The sequence below is a fragment of the Propithecus coquereli genome, unplaced genomic scaffold (genome assembly GCF_000956105.1).
Source record: "Propithecus coquereli isolate 6110/MARCELLA unplaced genomic scaffold, Pcoq_1.0 Scaffold121, whole genome shotgun sequence".
NCBI classification, from domain to species: domain Eukaryota; kingdom Metazoa; phylum Chordata; class Mammalia; order Primates; family Indriidae; genus Propithecus; species Propithecus coquereli.
In genome coordinates this window covers 2255206-2278354 of record NW_012136192.1, presented here as the reverse complement: position 1 = coordinate 2278354, position 23149 = coordinate 2255206, and the positions used below count along the sequence as shown (strand labels likewise).

At 37.5% G+C, this 23149-nt stretch overlaps 2 protein-coding genes across 3 annotated transcripts in view; one reads left to right on the top strand and one right to left on the bottom strand.

Annotated features, from left to right (window-relative positions):
* The window catches only part of TOM1L1 (target of myb1 (chicken)-like 1), a 43923-nt gene extending 30734 nt beyond the window's left edge, over positions 1-13189 (top strand). For both annotated transcript variants that reach the window (XM_012665693.1, XM_012665694.1), the window contains 5 exons: positions 6679-6730; positions 8593-8698; positions 9093-9174; positions 11805-11869; positions 12526-13189. In XM_012665693.1, the coding sequence (XP_012521147.1) occupies positions 6679-6730; positions 8593-8698; positions 9093-9174; positions 11805-11868 (304 nt within the window). In that variant the 3' untranslated portion in view covers position 11869; positions 12526-13189. The remainder of the gene's footprint in view (positions 1-6678; positions 6731-8592; positions 8699-9092; positions 9175-11804; positions 11870-12525) is intronic.
* A 597-nt stretch (positions 13190-13786) lies between these two features.
* Positions 13787-19820, bottom strand: LOC105827499 (cytochrome c oxidase assembly protein COX11, mitochondrial). Its single transcript, XM_012665695.1, has 4 exons — positions 19422-19820; positions 15862-16017; positions 14466-14591; positions 13787-14074 (listed from the first exon to the last, which is right to left on the bottom strand). Exons 1-4 carry the CDS (start codon positions 19785-19787, stop codon positions 13892-13894), a joined length of 831 nt encoding a protein of 276 aa, XP_012521149.1. The 5' UTR covers positions 19788-19820; the 3' UTR covers positions 13787-13891.
* Between the last annotated feature and the right edge of the window lie 3329 nt (positions 19821-23149).

Sequence of the window (23149 nt, the reverse complement as noted above, 5' to 3'; positions counted from 1 at the left end):
GTTCATTTTTTCTAAGAATACTGTCTAGGATTCTTACAAAGATTCAGTGAGATGCTGTATACAAAACTCCTAATATAGCACGTGGTACATAATAAGCCTTTAATAAATTGTTTCTGTTTTTCCTTTAGTGGTAACAGGAGGTGGGGGGAAAACGGGAAATAAAATGACAAGGGAGGTGGAAGAGAAATGAGGCTCAAAATTAAGAGGAATGGTCACACCAGTTACAGAGCACTTGCTATGTGCCAGGCACTTTATTAAGCTACTTTTGTTTGTTTCTTGTAATCTCTAAAGTTCTTAGGTCAGTGCTATTATCATTATTCCTATTGTACAGGAGAAGAGACTGAGACTTCTTAGTCCCTTCTCTATCCAAGGGAATAGAACATATTACCCAAGTTCATATAGCCAGTTAAGTAGCAAGTCTGATGAACTGATAGTTCACCAAGAAAGAAATATTAATGACCCATAAACATATGCAATGATGTTCAAGTTTACTTATAGAGAAATGTAAATTAAACTCCAATGAGGTATTTTTTTAAACTTCTCAGATTGAGAAAAGTCCAAATATTTGATAACATGCTTTGTTGGCTATGGAAAGACAGATACTGCCACAAAGTTATGCAACCTTTATAAGGGGCAAGTGGCAATATCTACTAAAATTATAAATGCATTTACCTTTGAATCTGCAGTCTTATTTCTAGGAATTTATACTGCACTTATACAAAATTAGGTGTTTATAAGATGATTTTTTACAACATTTAGGCAATAGTAAATAATTGGAAACAACTCAAGTATCCATCAGTGGGGGACTGGTTAAATAAATATCTGTATAATATATTATGCAGCTAGGGGGTGAAAAACAGGCTTTTTATGTGAGGGACAATCACCAATATATTTATTGCTAAGTAGGAAAAAATGGTGCAAAGTTTTGTGTGTATAATATATTGCATTTGTGTAAGAAGGTGTGAAATAAGAATATGTATTAATATTTGTCTCTATTTGCATAAAGAAACACAGGATACAGGAAGGGAGAAACTAAAAGAGAGCGGTTAAATAGAATAAATAGAGCACGAAATAGATAGAAGTTGGATTTGCCTTATACCAAAGCCATTGTTGCTTTTTTCCTTTTAAACATATATATTTTAGGTAATAGGCAATACATTTCCATGATTCAGATATCAAAACAATATAAAAAGATGTATAAGACAATTCTTGATCTCATCTGCACTTCATTCTTTCTTTCCCCTTTTCTGTAGTGTCACTGTCTGCTCCCACCCAGATAATTCACTCTAAGTTCTTATTTATCCTTCCAAAATGTCTTTAGGTAAATATGAATATGAATTGTTGTCTCCTTTACTAAATAAAATGCAACATACTATCACACTGTTCTGAACTTTGCTTTTGCTTTTCACTTAACAACATATTTTGGCAGTGCATTTATATCAATGAATTTAGATTTTTATTTTAAAGTTGCCTAGTGTTGTTTTATTTAGATACCTTGTACTCAATCACCAAATTACTTTTCTATGTTTTAAAAGGAGAAGGGGCAGAGGGAGGATAATGAGAAAGAAAAATCAAACTGAGAAGAAAAATGAGCAAAAAAAAGTGTAAGGGAAGAAGAAGAGAAAGGAAAGATTCATATGTTGGGAAATGGTACAGTTTCAGTGGCTAGCTCATGAACCACTAAGTTGGGTCAATACCTTAGATTGACTACCTCAGGTCTTGGCTACATGCAGTGCATGTAAATGTTGAAATGTAGGCAAATTTCTAGTGAAGCTGCATGGTGAATAATCTGGTTTAAAGTATCTGATTCTGTAAAACAGCAACTCAAAGTATTGTGTAAAAAAAAAAAAAAGGTTATCTGATTTGCTCCTGTCTCGCTAATCTTGTTGGGTAATATGAGAAAGAATAAGTAATACAGATAAAATCTCATTATAACAAATGTCTATAAAATTCATCAAAAAATCAAATTCCAGCTAATAGCTGCTTATTTTAGTCTGTAACCTAGTAGATCTCATACTTTAGTGTACCTAAAAATCACTTGGGTAACTGTTAAAAAGTCAGATTACTGGCCCCCGGAAATTCTGATTCAATAGCAGCAATCACTGGTTTTAACAATGATCCCTGAGAATCATGAAGCAGTGATTTTCCAATGATACTCTGAGAAACCCCATGATGGGTATCTACCCTAAGAGTCAGATATCAAAATAATTATAACAGTTCTTAGAATCCAGAGGCATAAAAGATAATCAGTAATAGCAACAAGTTTGGTTTCTAGACTATCTTTTTAAGTTTTATCTATTTTTTTCTAATTTTCAAAAAAAATGTTATAGATACATGAAACTATATATTTGACCCAACTTTTCACTGTGTCAGAAATCAAAGCACTAAAGTTGACTAGGGCATGAAGCTGGGTTAAATCATATGCCTAAGATCACTTACGAGAGGCAGAATCAGCCATTAAAATGTCGAAATGGTCATCAGATTTTTTTTTTCCTACCCTTCATGTTTGCAGTTTAATTTGTTCACCGTCACAGAACAAGTGAGTGATGCAATTGTTCACAACAGAAAGAATCCTTGAAAAACAATAATGAAGACAGGATAAAGTCATAGGTCATATAGTCCACTTACTATCAGGCAACAAGCTAATAAGTATAAGAAATGCTTACTAATTACTTACTAATGCTCCTAATAACCCTATGAGGTAGGTACCACTATCAATTTCATTTTAAAACCAAGGCTGAGGAAGAGTGACTTGCCAGTGGTTGCCCAGCTAGTGCTGAAATTGGATTCAAATTCAAATGGGTCTGATTTCAGTAACTGTCCTTTTCTTTCTTTTTGTACTTAATTTTATTTTTAAAATTTTCACATAGTAAAATTGACCTTTTGTTTGGTGTACAGTTCTATTAATATGAATTTTAACAGATGTATAGATTCATATAACCACCACCACAGTTAGGATACACAATAGTCCCATCACCCTAAGAAACTCCCTTGTGCTATTCCTTTACAGTCACACCTTCCAGCCCCTAACCCCCAGCAACCACCAAACTGTTCTCTGTTACTGTGTATAGTTTGTCTTTGAAAATGTCATCTAAATAGAATCATACAGCATGCAATCTTTCTAGAAGAAAGATTGTGTAAAACTGGTGTTTATGTGTTTTGAACTCACGCATTCAGCATTGTTGTCTTGGTTAATTGACCCTTTTATCATTATGTAATATCCCTTTGTCCCTCACAATTTTCTTTGCCCTGATGTCTACTTTGATATTAATATAGACACTCTAGTTTTCTTTCGATTAGTGGTTGCATGGTATATCTTTCTCCATCTTTTTACTTTTAACATAACTATATTAAAATATTTAAAGTTTCTTATAGATAGCATATAGTTGGTTCATCCATTTTTATGTATTCTCATAATTTCTGTCTTTTAATTGATATGTTTACACCATTTACATTTAATGTAGTTGTATGTTGGGTTTAGGTCTATCATTGTATAATTTTTCTGTTTGTTCCCTTTTTTTCTCTGTCTTCTCTTTCCTGCCTTCTTTTGGATTATTGGAATACTTTTAGTACTTCCTTTTAATTTATCTATTGTGAATTTGACTGTATCTTTGTATGGTGTGTGTGTGTGCGTGTGTGTGCATATATATATATAGAGAGAGAGAGTTTTCTTCAGTGATTTCAGTATACTTAATTTTTCAGTGTACTTAAAATCAGTGCTTTACGACTTGAAGTAAAATGTAGAAATCTTATCACTATACAAATCCTCTTTTATATTATAGTTATATATTATACCTCTATACATTGAAAAGAAACAACCAACAATGTTATAATTTTTGCTTGTAGACCTCATATTTTAAAGAACTCGAGAATAGTCTATTATATTTACCCAATATTTACCAGTACTGTTATTCTTCTCTCTTCTAGTATAATTTCCCTTCTTTCTGAAGAATTTCCTTTAGCAATTCTTTTAGAGCAGATCTATTGGCAGCAGTCTTTTAGCTTTACTTCATGTGAGAATGTCTTATTATATCTTTGTTCCTGAAGGATATTTTCACTGAATATAGAATTCTTCGTTTCACGGTCTGTTCTTTCTGCAGTTTTAAACGGTGGTTCCACTCTCTTCTGGCCTAATGGTTTCCAGTGAGAAATTCACATTAATTTGACTTGTTGTTCCCCATATAGATAATGTATTGTGCTCTCTGACTTTCTAGCTACTTTAAAGAATTTTTTTTTGTTTGTTTTTTTCATTTTGAGCAGTTTGATTATAATGTGTCTGGGCATGGACTTCTTTTGATTTGTTCTGTTTGGGGTTGGCTGATCATATTAGTTCCTGTGGCTACAGTAATAAATTCCATAAACTGGGTGGTTTAAAACCACAGAAATTTATTCTCTCATAGTTCTAGAGACAAGAAGTCTGAAATTTAGCAGAGCCATGTTCTCTCCAGGACGTTAGGGGAAAATCCATTCTCTGCCTCTGCCCAATTCTGGTGACTTGCTGGCATTCCTTGGATTTCTTGGCTTTTGGCCACATCACTCCAATTTCTGCCTATACCTTCACCTGGCTTTTTCTTCTGTGTGTCTCAAATCTCCCTTTGCTTTTCTCTTTTAAGGGCACTATTGGTTTTATGGCCCACCCAGATTTATACAGTATGATATCCTCATCTTTAGATCCTTAATTACATCTGCAAAGACCCTTTTTACCAAATAAGGTAACGTTCACAGGTTCTAGGAATTAGGACATGGGCATATCTTTTGGGGCACCACCATTTAACCTACTACATGGTACTTGAATTTGTTTGTTTATGTCTTTCACCAAACTTGTAAAGTTTTCAGTAGTTATTTCTCCATTTTTTTCTTCTTTTAGCACTACACATTTTCTACTCTCCTAATGGAACTCTCATGACACAAATGTTAGATGTGTCATCGTCTCATAGGTGTTTAGGGTTCTGTTTATTACTTTTTTTTATTCTTCTCTCTGTTTAGATTGGATCATTTCTATGGTCTCTGTTTGAGTTGGCTATTTCCTCTGTCATCTCCATTTTGCTATTGAGCTCATCTGTAAGTTTTTTTTTTTAATTTCGGTTATTATATTTTCAATTCTAAAATTTCCATTTGGTTCTTTATATCTTTTGTTTCTTTGCTGAAACTTTCTATTTTTCCTTTTTTTAATCAAGATTATTTGCAATTCCTTGTTGGAGCATTTGTAATTTCAACATCTGTGTCCTCCCGGCATCAGTGTCTATTAATTGTCTTCTCATTCAAGTTGAAATTTTCCTGGTTCTTCATATGCCTAGTAATTTTGGATTATGTCTTGGGCATTTTTAAATGTTTTATTATGAGACTCTTGGTCTTATTTAAATCGTGTTCAAGCATGTTGATATTTTGATTTTGGTAGGCAAACATCCTGTTTAGATTCATGCCACAATTTCAGCCTGCTTCGGTGGGCTATGGTTCCAATGTCAGTAAAGTTTTGAAAGCCATTGCAGTGCTAATCAAATCCGTCCCACATATCTTTCACCCGGTGGTCAATATAAGGTCTAAACAGCTGCTCATGTGTTTGGTGCTCAACATTTTTAGCATCCTGACTGAGATCAGATCATTCACACATAGGGCAAGGGGTGAGCCTGGGAGTTCGTAAACAACTTTGTGAGATTGTTCTCCTAAATTCCTCCATCATTGTGATTTCTCTGGCACTTTCTGGTTTCCTGGGGTTCCCTTTTCATTCTCCAATCATAAAGCTGTAGCTTTAGTTACTCTACAATACCACATATTTCCTCGACCATGCTTATGTCTGTGATCAAATTGCTGAACAGAAAGGAAAAAAGAAACACAGTTCTCTCCATCTTCTTGGTATCATAGCTCCTATTGGAGAGGAAGGTTCCATTCCCTACCGAGTTTCAATCTCCTACAGGTCCTGGTTGCCTCTGCTGTCACTGCAGCCACTGTGAGGTTGCCTGTTGTGTGGGGTGTGAGAGAAGAGGACAAAAAGGGGCACAGGATTTCGGCACACTTTGAGCATTAGGATTTCCCTTTTCTTCTCCTTTAGTGAAAATGAGAGGGCTCTTCCTGGAGCCCTGTCTGTCCTCACTGATGCCTGCATTTGGGTTTCAGGCTGCACTGCATTTACTCAGGGAATATAAAGAAATAAAACATGATAAATACACCAACAGTTCAGGGATACTTGAATTCTGGTCATCTTTCCCTATCAGTCTGCTACTATTTACTTTTCAGAGTCCTGAGATAGTTGCTCTGTGCATTCCAGCTTTAATAGTGACACTCCGTTGGCAAGACAGGGTAAAGTATGTCTGCTCCACCTTACCTTGAACCGGAACCCTTCCAGCTTCCTTCTTAAGTTCTGCTCTGCACTGCTTCTCATCCTTCAGAAAATGATGGGGTGGTAGTTACTCTGATGGAAAGACTGAAGGCTCTGTTCTTATTAGTGCACACTCCAGCGTCTCAGGGCTACCAAGGGACAGTGCTTTAGATCTTTGGCATTTTGGCATCATGACCTGGTGGGCACTGAAACCAACCAGATGGCAATTGTTATATAAAAGTAACACTTTGTGCAGTCCGAAGGTATGGTTTAGGTTTTGCTTTTAGACTGGGAAAATCATCGTTCTTTTTGCATTTGTGTTCACTGTAGGATAATCATGCTGTATTATCACACTATCCTAGGTTTACCCAAAGGACCAGCCAAAACCTCGCCTCCAGTCATACATATGATAATGTAAGTAACAAAACCTTTTTCTGGCAGTGCACCTAGTCAGCAGATTATCATGGCCAAAAAAGAACTCCTGGCCATGAATTCTTACATTCTGCTCAGTAATGCATTGATGCAGCCCCTATTAGGACTTTTCCTTTCCCTCACTTCTGTTAGCAAGGTGGTTAAGGATCAAAATTCCTTTAGAGTTGTATTTATTGTCTCTACTTTCTTTCCCCCATCCTCTTTGACAAGAATTCAGACAGGCTTTTATCCCTACCACTCTACAGACATAGCTCTTGTCATGGTCACCAGTGACTCTCATATTACTAAATCTAGAACTGCAATTCTCAGTCTTCATCTTACCTGATTTATCAGCAGCATGTGACAAAGTCAATCACTTCCTCCTTTTTGCATATGTGGCTTTCAGACACCGCTCACTTTTGGTTCTTCTCCCGTCTTGCTTTCCTTTCTTCTCTCCTTTGCTGGCCCTTCTTCCTCTACTGACCTTTGAGGATTGGAGACCTCGGGTCCAGGCTTCAGACTTCTCTTCTCTGTCTCCATTCATTTTTCCTTGGTCTTTTGGTCTCATATCTTGAAGTGACCATTCAAATTCTGACAACCTGCAAGTTTATGTCTCCAGCCCAGTCCCCTTGCCTAAACTCAAAACTCATATATCCACTTTCTACTTAACAGCTTCTCTTGATTTCTTCCCAGGCTCCACTTTCAACCTGCAGACTTCCCACCTCAGTTGCTTAGGTCAAAAACCTTGGGTAGTAGCCTTGACTGCTACCTTTTACTTTCAGGATATGTCCAGTATCCAGCCATTTCTCATTTCTCACTTCTGCATCCTAGTCCAAGCACCAGCAGACAGATATTACAGTGGCCTCTAAAGGGTTGCCCTGTTTCAGCCTTTGCCTCCCTCCCCTACCTTACACCTCACAATCTATTCTCAAAACAAACCACAGCAATGTTTTTCAAAAGTAAAGTCACATTATGTCCCTTGTCTGCTCAAAACGCACCTATGATTTTCCTCCTCACTGCTTTACTCAGCAAAAACCTGGCATGCTGATGTGAGCCTGCCTCTTCCCTCTCCACCCTCCCCTCTTGCCTCTCCCCCTCGGCTCACTCTGCTCCCACCACACTGGCCTCCCTTACTTTGGAGCCTATGAACTTGTGTCCTCTCTGATAATCATAGGGCTCATGTTAGTCAGGGCCCTACTTACCTGTCCCCAATGGTGAGGCATTCCCTGTCCACAAACTATCAGAGCAGTATCCCGCCCCAGCGTCTCTGCTCCCCATTACCCTACTTTTTTATTAGAGCGAGAGCCATCTGACATCTGTTTACATTTGTTGATTGTCTGCCCCATGAGGGTAGGGACTTGGTCTGTTTTATTTATTGCTTTATTAATAGTGCTTATGCCCATAACATTTGTGGAATGAATGAGGAAGATTATAAGACACATTTCTAATTAAGATTTTTATCTTTATCTTATCAGCCCTGATTTGACAGCATCATTGTGTGCCTCTCTTTAGATTTAAGACTTTTTTTTCCCCCTATTGTAGGCTGAGATTTTATATTCAGAGTGAAACCACGAAGAATCTGGACTGAGCCATACAATCCTGCTTCTTTTTTAAAGACAACATGTTTTTTTTTAATTTTAGTTTATATGGGAAGTGAGATACAATAGGCATAAAACCAGAGAGAAAAGTAGTAAATTTTGTAAGTAGTTACTACCTAAAATCTAAAGTAGTAGTTAAAAATTACTAGTTCTTGTCCAGTTGAGAGTATATGGTTCTTGGAGTAGTGCCACTTGCAAGCCTAGGAATCTAAATAATAAAAGCTTAATGTAGAATGTTTATTTGAACATGCGTTATGCTTTCTTAAGGTTCCAGAACATTCAAATTCAGCATTGCTACAGCCAGTTAGTCTACAGTCCGTTGCAGCAGCACCATCAAACCAGAGGCTACCACCTTTGCCCAGCAATCATCCAGGTACATGAGACCTTATTATTTGCATCAAATAAGGAAACAGAGATTTATTGGTAATTGAAAATAGGAGAAATGAGAGGAGCTCCTTTGCATTTTTAAGCAATATGAAGTAAATGCAGGGCAGTGGCCATTAGAACTGATTTTTAGGAGATGGTAAAAATGCTTGTGTTGCATGCTGAACACTAAGGTATAATAAATGAACCTTTAGTTGACATTTGGAAATCTCTTTGTTAATTTGTAGATTTGTTGCACTTGGGAGTAGCATTGGAACACCAGTCTGTTTTGGTTGTGTTTGTTAAGATCTTATGGTTGAAGTCTAAATTAATAAAAAGAATATTAATTGTGTATACTCCTTGAAAAGCAATTTGTGTTTACCGGTCTCTTTTTTTGCCTAAAGGGATGACAAAGAATGATCTCCAGGCACCCAATTACTACGAGGTAATGGAGTTTGATCCCTTAGCTCCTGCTGTCACTGCAGAGTAAGTCATTTACAAAATGATTAATTTATCTTTCGTCTTGGTTCCCTTTGATAGCAGAGCTAACAGGGCTTGGTTATACATTTTACTTTGTTTAGTTCTTGGCAGAAATTGATGGCCTTATTAAAAATGACATGAGGTTTTATGGCAGTTGTTGCTCTTAATGGTCTTATCATTCCAGCCTTGTGACTAAAAAATAAAAATGCTAGGGTTGCACATTAAGAAATAACTGGAACTAAGGTGCGTTAATGGATTCTTTGTAAATTCCTTGGCAGAAAGCCAGGTTCACTCTAGCTTGAGCAGGGCACTGTTCACCGATTGGTGACATAAGTTAACACCACACCGATGGGGTATTTTAGCTGTTCTTTAAGAACCTATCCAAAAAACAAACATATATAAGAACTTATTTTTAGCCTTCTTTATGTGACAACTATGTGCTTAAAATAGATAAAGCATTAGTGTAAAAATTACTTTTTAACTTGAAATCCTTAAAGCACCATTATTTTATGATTTCATATTGGTAAAGTGTATATAAATTTTTATGGGATGGTAAAGTCATTAAAGTTTTAATATACTTTGAGTGACTAAAGGTTACCCCCCAAATTCTTACAAATCATTAAAACAAGTTTATGGAAATCATTATTAGGAAACTGTCAGTCTGCAGGCTGTGTCTTGCCCAAAGTTATGATTTATTTGACCTATGCAGAATTTAAAATGTGCATTTTAAAAATTAATTGCCAACAGTTAAGCTGAGATATTTAAAAATAAAAAAATCTGGACTTCTTGATCTTGTGGATACTCTGGGCAGCACTAGGCCTGCATTTTTACATACCAGCAAGGGGTTGGGGCTAGTAGTAGCTGTCACCTTTACACAGGTAGGCTCTGCAGCCCACCAAGTCCCATTGGACTCTGTGTCTCTTCTTTGCCTGGCATGTATAGACACTTGATGTTTTGATTCTTGGTTTAAACCCTCCATGTAGTGATTGATTTTATAATAATTTATGAATACATATTAATGGATTTAGGAGTCCATTAATTTTTTTTTCCTAACTCTGGATTGTGAAATTTCCCTAGGTCATTCTGCTTGATAAAGTAGATATAATCACTGAATATATTAGTGATTTAAGAAACTGGCACTGAAGTTGGTATGCTTTCAAGAAACTTAATATTTTTATCAGTTTCTGTATCAGATAGGTAGTGGAAAAGTTCTTGATTATATTCAAATTAGGAAATTGCTGTAAGTAGATATGGCAGTGTGAGAGACACTGAAGGTGAGGAGACAGCAGGGAGGCTGGAGAGGTGAAGCTTTGGAATCTCTGTACCATTGTAGTTCTTCTCTCTGGGGGTTAGGGTGTCTCCGTTCCTTTGAAAGTTTCATGAAATCCAAAGATTTCTTTCAATGGAAAAGCACAGAATCTTGCAGAAAAGTTGTGGGGTTTTCACATCACTGGGTATCCATGAACCCCAGATTGAGAATTTTTGCTTCTGCAGGACATACAGTACAACATTTATGAAGACACACACGATTCATTTGACAAATTGATTAAGTGCCAGGGACTGTGCTTGGTGCCTCATTTATAATGTTGAACAAAAAACGTGCTCCCTGTCCTCAGAGATTAAATATAGCGTGGAGACAGAAACTAGACAAATCGTATGTACAATATGCACTAATGGTATGAAAGAATATGGTGACTTGAGAGTGTGTAACAAGAACTAATTTAAATGGAGGTTAGCGAAAGCTTGAGGATGTGACATTAAAGCTGAGACCTGGAATTGTTAGTCAAGTGAAAATTTGGGAATGAGTATCATAGTCCCAGGGCCACAGTCCCCAACTAGGGTCCCCAACCAGGCTTGCAGCCTGTTAGGAACCAGGCTGCACAGCAGGAGGTGAACAGCAGGTAGGGCAAGCCAAGCTTCATCTGTATTTGCAGCTGCTCCCCATTACTCACATCAAGGCCTCAGCTCTGCCTCCTGCCAGATCAGCAGCAGCATTAGATTCTTGTAGGAGCGTGAACTCTACATGTAAACTGCACATGTGAGGGACGTAGGTTGCGTGCTCCTTATGAGACTCTAATGCCTGATGATCTGAGGTGGAGCTGAGGTGGTAACGTTAGCACTGGGGAGCGACTGCAAATCATCCCGAAACCGTTCCCCCAGCCACCAGTTCCATGGAAAAATTGTCTCCCATGAATCCTCTCCCTGGTGCCAAAAAGGCTGAGGACCGCTAGCCCAGGGAACAACTTGTACAAAGGCTCAGAGGAAAGAGTTTTGGCACATTCAAGGGAATGGAAATGCCAAAGCCAAAAGTGAAGAGAGTAAGAAGGAGCCTAATACCAGATGTGGAAACTGTAATTTGGAAGCAAAGAGACATGAACATACAATTGTGAAGAACACTGCTGAGAGGGCAAGTAAGATGAGAACTGAAAACTAGATAATAGGTTAACAGAAATCATTGGTGATTTTAGTCAAAGCCATTTTGATGGACTGATGGGAACAAAAGCCAAATTTCAGTGTGTTAAATAAGAGATGGAATAGAGACAGTAAGTTAGTCATGGTGCTGGCGGTTAAAAACCTAAATCATACTTTGAAACTGATAATATAACCCTTTTGCCATGATGGCTTGTTTGTTTCAGAGCTATTTATGAAGAAATTGATGTTCATCACCACAAAGGAGCTCAAAGTCATAGTGACTGTTGAGGTAAAGACTTCAAGTTAAACAATTTCGTTCCACATTCCATATAATTTCAGTGTAATTTGTCACTTCCTGTATTTAGTATTTATATTTTGTAAGGGCCATCTGAGTCTGACACTTTGGTGAGTGAAATATTATTATATGATTTCTCTTGAATCACTCAAACTGTAGTGAACTACTATTCATTAATGAAATATATTGTGAAATACATTGTGATCTTATATATATTGTGTCACCTGGAAATGAGGCTTAGGAATGCGGAAGTTACTTTATGGAATAGAAATATAATGCTAACAAAAGTAGATGGTGAGTAGAAACTTCTTAGCACTGAAATCAGGCATTTGTCTTTAATGAGCAGTTAATACTTGTTAACTGGTACCAGTAGAACCCATTCATTGTTAGTCCTCCAAATAGGTCAGGGTTTTTCCTATTTGCTGCATTACTCATCCCATTTATTTACTAACAAATGGTCCCCAGTGACCTATTAACCTTATTTTATTCCCCGCACACCCTCCTCCTTGGAAGGGAGTACATTCCCACCTTTTCTTCTATCAAACTGTTGCTCTCCAGCCTCCCAGTAAAGAACAAGGAAAAAAAGAGTTAAGGAATAGAGAAAGAAAAGCACAGGATGAAAACTCGCCCTTTTCGTCTCTTTATTTTAGGTGAAAGTGGATGAACAGCTCACTGGCCACATGGGTGCCAACTCTCTAAAGGGTAGACCCTGTTCAGCTTCGAGGCCCGGAAGATCTACTAACATGTCAAAAGCCACAGTGGAACATTTCTCCTCTGCTATTGCAAAGATTAAATGGAAAAGTAACAGTTCCAGGGTAACATTTATGGTTCCAACAGCTGGAGATTTTTTTCAATAGAATTTGTTTGTAACAAATATTCACTTAAAACTTCAGCAGAAGAAAAATTATTTAGTACTTAGGCCAACCAGTTTAATTGCAGTATCTTATGTCTCACATGTCTTTCTATGTTTAGAAATCATCACCCAGCTGTGATAACAGTAGATGAAGATTATTTCACTGCCGAATAATTCTGAGTAGATGTTAGCATGGAATGTGAGAAACTTAATGTATTCCTCAGGAAGAACACCGAGTGCCTTCATTTAACTAAAGTTGAATGTAAAAGTCAATTTGCACTTCTTTATAAATAATGATTCAGAATTACTGTTAAACCCTTGATGACTACAGTTTAATTATATTTCAGGTGTCCTGAACAGGTCACTGGACTGTGTTGGGTGGCCTTTAAATATGATTCTTTGTAATACTAAGTTCTTTTTTTTTCTTTTTACTCTAACTTAACATTTCTATTTGTAGCAAAGACTACTAGAAAACATTTGTTTACATAAATTACGACAAATAAATTACTATTAAAATAATTTAATACATCTTTTTTACACAGTTTGTTCCCAGAAGAAATCTTCACAATCCCACCATTACATTTTGACATCCAGGGTCTTGGAAAAATGCTAGCAGCTTAGTAGATATACTTATGTATTTTATTTCAATTTCATGATACCACAATTAACTCTGAATGTAAAATAGCTCTAGTTCTTAAAGGAAAAATAAAGTCAAATTTGAAATAAGAATATAAATCTTCCAGCAAGCTGTTAGGGCTTAGGGACTCCTACTCTGAGCTTTTAAAATAGTGACTGTTCATGCTGAAGGAAAATAGCAACAAACTAATTTAGACATAATAAGTATGGTCAGAAGTTCTGGCTTATCACCCGAAACAGAAAACCCTGAGCATAAACTTTTTTTTTTAAATTCTCAGATTCATTGCTACAAATATGAAGGGCTAATAATTTGGTTGAATCATCAGAAGAAACCCATATGCCTATTTAGAATATATGAGAAAAATTGAGAACAGGTCTAGCTTTTAAGTGGGGTAAATCAAAGGAAAAAACCAGGTAGAACCATTTAAAATAGGGTTCACATTATTGTAGAATATTTCTCCTCTAAGAAGGCAGGATACATGATTTTTCAAAAATCAAAAATTTGAAGCAGGACTTAGTAGCTGACATCAATTATAGCCTGGAACTGGCAACTTGTATCCTTCTTTTGCTTCAAAAAAAGTATAAGAAAGTGTGATGAGATCGACATTCACCATTTTTGGATCTTCAGCAAATTCAGGATCAATGTAGAAAAACACTGGCATATCTACTTCCTCTTGGGGATTAAGCCTTTGTTCTTCAAAACAGAAGCACTAGAAGTTATAGAAAGGTATTTGTTTAATAACATTTCTATTTTCTACCTATACCAGAAACTAATAGAGTTCATTTCTTGATTTTAATAAGCATACTACTAAATATAATTTTTAAATTCTGTGATAGAGTAACAGTATCTTTTCATCTCAGATTGAGTTTTGCATAAAGGATTGAGAATCAACAGATTAATTGTAATCTTAAAAGCAGATATCCATGTGGTTTGGCTCTCAATCTCCACATAGCAGGTATAAACAATGAAGAAAAATAGCTTGAAGTTCAGAAGAAATGAGTTTTCAGAAATTATTAGTATCTACGAAAACACTGTAGTAAGTTTCATACCAAAGTTTCATGTACTTTTATCATTTTCTACAAGTTTGCATTTAGTTGTACCTGTATTTTATTGAAGTACTGCCCAGCTTCAAATGGAACAACGTTGTATGTAGAAATTCCGATTACTGGTTTGTCAGTAGGATTCTTAGCTTTATAAAACGCCAGTGCAGTCTCTCCTGGCACCACCTGTTTTAAAGAAAATATACATTATCAATATTTTAAATCTCACCCAGGTCTTTTCCCTACTAAACTACAGTCACATTATTTTTTCTATTCATCAGATCACAATATCTAAGCTAATTAGCTATTACATTAAGCTAATGTAAAGTTCAGCAAAATAAACTGTGAATATTACCCATAAACATATCTGTTTCAGACTTTATTTGCATATGTCAATGAAGAACCAGTACTATTATGCATAATTAGTTATGGATTGTCCTCTTGTATATCTGAGGTCTTCAAGCAATAATTTGCATATTGAGTTATTTAAAATGTGTCCAAGGACAAGCCAATCATATCACAGCCTTTATAACACTTACACCTGAATGCCATGATTAATATTTTTTTTAAAAGGTTACCAACATTAAACTTACTTCATAACCAGAAATTAAACTTACATTTATTAAACCAAAAAGTGTCAATACTTTGTTTTGAGAAAATAACTAAGTAAAACAGCAAGGCTTTAAAAAAAAAATTTCCAAAGGACATTTTATCACTTGTACTAATTCAGCCACTAATACCTTGTATACTACCATGTACCTGGAACTAATATTCAAAATCATAACCTACAAAATCCTTAATCATTGAAGAGATTCAGTCATGTTTACTTAACTGGGCAAGCTTCTCAAATAAGCACTGAAATTAATTCTTTTTAGCTAATCCTCAGTTAATGAGATAATATCAGTTAAAATCTTCCCAGAATTGCTATTAGTCACAATTTGAGAAAACTTTTTAGGTATGCCTTATTGAAATATAACATGACTATTTTACTATCTACTGATTACTTCAAAGGTCCTATTTTTTTTTATTTTTCTTTTAGAGGGACAGGGATACTTTTGATGTAAACCAATAAACTACTTTCCATTGTAACCTATGATTTTCAAGATTCTTCCTATATCATCTATACCAGAGGAAACGTCAGGAACCTACATGGTCTGACAGCTAATGCTACTCCCAAGATTAGTGACCGGAGGACTACTCAGTCAAGTCTTAATATGATTTTAATAAAACAGATGACATTTTCTATTGTTCCAAGCTGACTTTTACTATCATATAACTTAAAGTATATATTCTATTACATTAGGTATAGGGCACTATCAAAAAGTAGTCTATGGGAATAAAAAATAACAGTAATGGAACCTGTATTCTGAAATTAAGTTTAGATGAGTGAAACAGTTTAATGAAAGGAATTTATACTGAAAAAAGTAATCTTTTAATAACTGATTTAGTCACTCACATATATTTCTGTTTGCTGAGGTCTAAAGTTCCACTGAAGACTTGCATGCACATCTGCATTAAAGGTAACTTTAATTATTCGATCCTTAACAGGCACCATGTTTTCAATCTGATCTGATGCATGACCTGCAACTGCTGATCCTCCAAGTCCGGTAGTCTAGAAAAAGATACTAAATACGTTAAACAATACATTTAGGTGTTGATGATCTATTTACTGGATAAAAATAAAATTTTAAAAACAATTTAACTTTAATAATCCCATTGAAGCCAAGTTATATAGTATCACTGACCATTTCCTATAACTGTGTCAATGGTTTGACCACTTTTGGAATGTCAAGAGCCTGTATTTGTTAAAGTCATTCTATTTTTCAGCAATCCCTTGGTTATCTGGCATGGTCAAAAATCAGTCATTTGGGAAAAGCAAATTCTCTAGATAAGTGAATTATTATCACTGATAATACAGCATAGAACTTCCAGCTTTTGCCTTTTATTAAACACCCCTTTATTGTTAGTATATTAACTATTATTCATTTATAGAAGTAAAATTTACAACCTGGTCATTTCAATGAAAATACTTATATAATTCCATTTTTCCATGTTCTTGTCTGGTGCTTTTCCATATCACAGGTTTTAGGATCCAAATTAGTTTATAGTTTCACTTCTATATTCCACTTTTCTAAAGCATCATAAATATTTTCCCATGTTGATTAATGTTTTTGTATCTTTTTCTGTACTTCTCTGCATAGTACAGCTTTTATACGTATCACCAATTAATCAGAGCACCCAATCACTTTGACTACTGAATCAACTAGTCATAGGGCATCAGGATAATATGTATCTGACACCTCTTCTCTTCATAGCCATTATTTCCTTATCTTCAGATGCTTTTAAAAAAAAGTCCTTACTTCCAAGGTCATCATTCTTCTGATGCTTGAGGTTGTCAGAATTCTGGTTTCCGGATAATTTACCTGTTACTATACTAGAAAAAAAATACCAAATTTGAGGCTAGGGGAAGACTACTAGCAAGATATAGTATTACTATCTCCTGCTTGTTACACGAGGCAACTAGCTTCACTCACACAACATTACTGAATTACATTATAACCCTAAAAGATGTGTCAGAGAGCAAGCCTTTGTACTTGTTCAACAGGTAAGTATATTCTTCTTCCTAAAAGTGCTATGATGTTTAAGGGGTCTTTCTCTTGCTCAGACTGGTATAGAACTCCTGAGCTCAAGCAGTCCTCTGGCCTTGGCCTCCCAAGTGCTAGGATTACAGGCATGAGCCACCATGCCTGGCCAAAGTTTAAGATGTAACTCTTTTTCCTGAGGACTTTGAGTTGTGAATAAAAAAAAATTAAGTGTCCTCCCTCAATAAAGATTCTGTAATATATTCTTTGAATATAGATTGTTCAGGTTTCTAAGTTCAATGCTTAGAGAAATTAAAATAGACAAAGAGGAGAAAAGAGTACTGAAAGGAAGTCTTAGCTGTGCCACAAGTCAGCTCTAAGAACTGAGTAAGCCTTATTTTCTTTGGACTACACTTTACATGCTCATAAAATGAGGTCACTGTACTAAGTGGTTTATATAATCCCTTATTTCTGGGTTTAAAATTATGTGATTCCAGGAGAAAGAGGTGGTCTTTTAGAATTATCACTGTTTAACATCCAAATTGATTTTAGGATTACAAATTACATTTTTTTTACCTTCCTACCTTATGACTGCATGTGGAGACAGAGACAATATTGTTAGTTACTTATTTATTTATTTATTTGGAGAAGGAAAGAGTAGTTTATTAATCTGCCAGCAAATGAGGAGGTTGGCAGCCTCCCATCTCAAAGTACCAACATCCTTGTCAGTTACTTTAGTGTGGGGCAGGGTTTCTCAACCTCATATTTTGGGCTAATTCTTTGTTGTTGGGGGAACGTGTCCTGTGCAGTTATATATTTGGCAGTATCTCTAGGCTTTACACACCAGAAACCAGTAGCATCCTATCCCTCCCACTTCCTCAGGTTATGACATCCAAAAATGTTTTAAGACATTGCTAAATGTTCCCTGGTGGACAAAATCACTCTATTCCAGCCCCTCGTGGGGTGGTTTGAGGGGGATTTATACTTGCTTGTTTGGACTCAGTTCTGCTTATGATTTAACCAACTAGTAGTTTTAGGGTTCATGCTTGGCCTCAGATGAAAAGTAATTTCCATTCTATACTCATCCTCCAGAACTCAAGCTATTGCACATTCTCACACAAATGCTAACATTAGGAGACTGAAAAGCCCTTTTGACTTCTGCTGCTTTACCATCTAAAAGAAAGGCAAGCAGATCTCCATAAAGATAGGGGAAGTAAGCCAGGCATTAAAAATGGTGGCAGGAAAAAGCAATAACCCCAGGTACCAATACCAGTTGTAATGTTATTTATACTAGTAATTCCCAAACTTTGCTGCACATTAGAATCTGTTGAGGAGTCCTTGAAAATTACTGATGCCTGGCTCCCACTCTGACATTCTGATATAATCGGTAATGTGTGTGACCTGGGCATTTGGATTTTCAAAAGCTCTCAGGTGATTCCCAATGTACAACGAAGTTGGGGGACCATTATCTTAAACACTTACTGAATGAACACAATGCATAGCTCTCACTTGTGGCATGATTTTTAAACCAAAATTCCTGGTCCCTACCCTAGACCTCCTAACCAGAATCTCTAAGGTATTGGATCCCTGGTATGTGTATTTAAGAAGCTCCTCAAGTGATCCTAATGCCCAAAGCTGCAAAATACTATTTAAGAACTAAGCAGACATCTATGAAGTAGGTGAAGTTTGACCTCGCCAGTGGTTCTCAAACTTTAGTCTGCATCAAAATCAGCTAAAGGACTTAGTAAAACACAGGTTGCTGATCCTGCCACCAGGGTTTGAGTCAGTAGTTCTGCAATTGGGTCCTAGAATTTGTACTTTTAACAGTTTCCCACATGATGTTGCTGCTGGTCCCAGGGGCCACACTCTGAAAACCACTGCACTAGAACTTCTTATCTAAAAGGGAGCCCAGGGTAAGCACATTACGGTTATATTAACGGGGGCGGCGGCCTCAAAGGTCTAATTCATGCCTCCTGTATGGAGGAACAGCCAGTCCCAGTTTAAGCACAAGAAACACGAATACTCCCTTTTCCAGGATTAACCTTAGCACATAAACAACATGTGGTGCACAGATGAATGCATTAATAATATACATTACACTTTTTAAAGTGTGTGTGGGCAGGAGGCTAAGACAGACTACTGGGTACTCTATTACAGGCTGGGGTCCTTTTTGGTGAGGTGTAGCTCAGAGATCAGGTAATTTCACTCAGTAGTGTGGTATAAGCACGATCACCATGGAGAACCGGGTTCTACTTGCAGTATTGCCACTTTTCTTGGTGCCCTTGGGTAAGTCAGTGTTTTGAGCCTGTTTCCTCTTTGATAGATGGTCTTGGACATCCCAACTATGAACCGTAGGGCGATCGCTGTCCAGGAATGTGTCCTGCACCTCCACCCCTTCTGATAGCGCCGCCCAGTGGCCAGCGCCGGCCCCTACCTGGCAATAAAGGCGATAAAGGGGCACGGCGGCATAGGACGCCCCCAGCATGCCCACGGCGGCCGCGACCACATACGTGAGGACCGTCTTGTTCCGCCGCCGCCAGTCCTCCTCCTGCGCGCGAGTGAAAGGATTCGTGCTCTTCGGCCGCCGCGGCGGCTGCACGGCCCGGTCCCGAGCTGGAGGACTCGTGCGCGTCCACGTCCCGAGCCACCTCAGCCCCCACTCGGCATCTCCTTTCCCATTCCACCCTGGTCTAAGAAACGCCTCGACTCTCTCCGCCGCCCTGGCCGGAGACCCAGGGTGGCTCCAACGCCAGCCACAGAAAACAATGGGCCTCCATCGCGGACGCCAGAGCCCTCCCATAGACCCCGGAAAGAACGCCCGCCGTAGGGGACGAGAAGTTTGTTCTCGCGAGGCCTGCTCTGCCTCGCGATATTTTGATTGAGCCTGCCGCTGCCTTGGCTACCGGGCTCTTCAGGTGGCCGCGCTTGTAGTAGGGCTACGGAGGCCGGGTTGCCAGATTACTGGTAAGTTCGCGTTTTGCTTCGTGACCGATCCTCCCACTCTGCTTCCCTCAGTGCCTCTCTAACTTACTTTTAGGAAAACGCAGTTCTCTGCTCCGCGTGCAAGATTATCATCACTTGGAGTTGTGCCTCTGATATTTCTACTCTGATATTTCTAAACTCTACCAGCCTTTGTCTCGACCTAGCGGCCCCGAGCGGCAGCTCTTCTGCTGTCCCTTTACCTGGAGTTCCCTGACCGCGCGCGCCGGTATTTACTAGACTTGGGCTCAGGGATCACGTCTCTGAGGAAGCCTTCCCGTGTTTTCCACAGCCCTCACGGACACTCAGGACACCTGCATGTTCTCATCCCCTGGGCAATCGGCTCCCACTGCTCTGATGCCCCTTTACTACTTGCCCAGTGAAAATCGCCACATCTGGAGCGGGAGGGACGCTGTCAAAGTGAAGTGTGTTTGGAGGAGAGTGACCAGGATATGAGGGTCATTTAAGGAAAGACTGAAGGAAAAGAACCTTGTGGGAGGTGTGATAGCTTTCTTCAAGTAGTCCTACGGGACAAACTAAAAGGGGACAGATTGCAAAGCCGATTTTACTATAATAGAAGGAAGCATCTTTCTGGAACCGTGAAATAGTGGTTAAGAGCTCAGGTTCCGAGACTGGGCAATTGTGGTTTCTTACCCTGGTCCTCACCATAGTTCAGGGTCCTTAGGCCCGCAATTTTACCTCTCTAAGACCTGGTGGCCTTATTTGTAAAATGGAAATCATAATAGTGAATAAGAATATGCATATATCACGGTGCCTGATGCATAGGAAGAATTTAGTAAAAGTTTGGCTTTATTTTTAATGGCCACGGCAGGTCTAATTATCCACACTTTATGGACGTGGAAACTGAAGACCTGAAAAACTTGGTCATTCAACATTTATTTATTTATTGCAATCTGCTCTGGGCCAGGCACTATTCAGCCTACTGGGGCTATAGCACAGAACAAGTCAGACAAAAATCTGTTATGGAGTGTGCTTTCTACTGAGGGACTCAGGAGGTTATCAAGTAACAGATACATAAATAAGGGACTTTCAGATAACAGTGCAATGGAGACAATGGAATAGCGTAATGTGATTAAGAGTGATGAGGAGGAGGGGTAGAAAAGTAAGATCTTTCTGAAGAGGTGACATTTGAGCCTAGTCCTGAATGATGATAAGGAGCTACCTACATAATGACAGTTCTAGGCCATGCAAAGGCCCAGGGGAAGGAAAGAGCTAGATATGACTGAAGAACAAAAAGGAGGCCAGTGTGTTTTTCGCATAGGGAGGGAGGAGGAAAGTGGTAGGAAATGGGGTCAGAGCAGGTACACTGAGGCCTGATAATACAGAGCCTTTCAAGCCATGTCCAAGGGTTTGGATTTTATTTTAAAAGTAATAGGAAGCTGTTGGAGTGTTTAAAGAGTACAAGTGATATAATCTGATTCACACTTTTCTTAAAAAAAAAAAAACGATAGTGGTTATTTTGTGGACAATAGATTAAAGAAAGGGGGACAAAAATAGAAGTAGAACAGTTGCAATGACGACTGAGTGATGATGGTCACCTTGAGTGAGTAATTGATTAACTTGTGGTCACAGGCCAGCAAGTTGTAGAGCCGATAAAATCCAAGTACCTTCTGACTCCTTTCTACTCTGGCACACTATCTCAAAAATTTCAAGCTTCTATGATTCTACAAATTTATTCATATTGTGTTATGACAATGTTTAAAAACTTTTTTCAACTGTATATTCCTCCGTTCTTGTACCAGATTTTCAATTCTTTCAGCAGGAGACTGCTCATATTTTGATTTTCTAACTGCGTACAATCAAATCCCATATAAGCATTAATGTCCTTGAAGCCAACAGTACATTTCCTCTGATTATTCTTTTTTTCCAGTTACCCTTTCCATGTAGCAGTATAAATATGTATCAGGAATAGTGTCTTTGTCTTAGAATCTGTAGTATTTTATTTTTTGTAAATGCAAAGTGTAACTATTCCTTTCCAAAGTGCATAATCTTTATAGCAATAAGGTGGTATTGGTCTTTGTAGCTTTCTACTTTAATAAAGGAAAATATATATCATATCTGATCTTAATATGATAATGTAAAATAACAATTCATATTTATTGGATAGCTAAAATATTTTTAGTATTTCACTTATATGGAGAATGTATTGTGTAAAACATCATTTAGTTCAATCTCTGATTAACTTTTACTTTGAAATAATTTAAAATTTACATAAAAGTTGCAGAAATAATGCAAAAATTTCCTATATATCCTTCACCTAGATTTTCTAGTCTTTAACATTTTTGCCCCATTTGAGAATAGATTGCAGACATGATGTTACAGAACTATAGGCTTCACACTTAACTTATTTATTTCCTAATTACAGGGATACTTTCTCATTCATAACCGACAGTACAGCATCAAAATCAGGAAGTTGACATCAATCCAATATTACCATACGTAGCCATCTTGGGCTGCCATAACAAAATACCACAGACTGGGTTGCATAAACAACAGAAATTTATTTCTCAGGGTTCTGGAGGCTGGAAAGTCTAAGATCAAGGCATCAGCTGATTCAGTTCCTGGTGATGGCTCTCCCTGGCTTGTAGACATCTGCCATTTTGCTGTGTTCTCACATGCCTGGGAGCAGTGAGTGAACTTTCTATTGTCTCTTTTTATAAGGGCACTAATCCCATGGGATCATGGTCCCACCCTTATGAGCTCATTTAACCTTAATTACTTCTTAATTCAAATGCAGCTACACTGGGATTAAGGCTTCAACATAGTAATTTTGGGAGACATATACATTAATTCCTTAACACCATGTTATTAGTGGACTCTCTTTAAATCAGCAGTCCCCAACCTTTTTGGCACTGTGAAGAGACCAATCTCCCAATTTACAATTGAGGGAACAGGCTTAGAATGATAAATTAACTTGCCCAACCTTATTCACAGTGGCAGAGCTGGAGTTTAAGCTTGGATTTTTTCTGACTCCTTGCTCCTTGCTGTTTTTACTAAATCTTGTAGAAAGCAGCTTTGCAATGGACAACAACAAACAACAAAAACACAGCAGCTTTTCTTTTCAATATTAGGAAATATTTCTTCTACCTCAGTTAAAAATCATTAATGCGGTTAGATGCCTATTTGTAAAATGGCACATTTTGAAGTTATTTCTAAGCTAAA

Bases quoted from the DNA above. Each gene is read 5' to 3' on its own strand.
- LOC105827499 (XM_012665695.1), bottom strand. From the start codon at position 19,787: ATGGGAGGGCTCTGGCGTCCGCGATGGAGGCCCATTGTTTTCTGTGGC. The intron at 16,018-19,421 runs GTAGGGGCCGGC...ATCTTTTTCTAG, and splicing joins TTTATCGCCTTTATTGCCAG to ACTACCGGACTTGGAGGATC. The intron at 14,075-14,465 runs GTACAACTAAAT...TATAACTTCTAG, and splicing joins AGTACTTCAATAAAATACAG to TGCTTCTGTTTTGAAGAACA.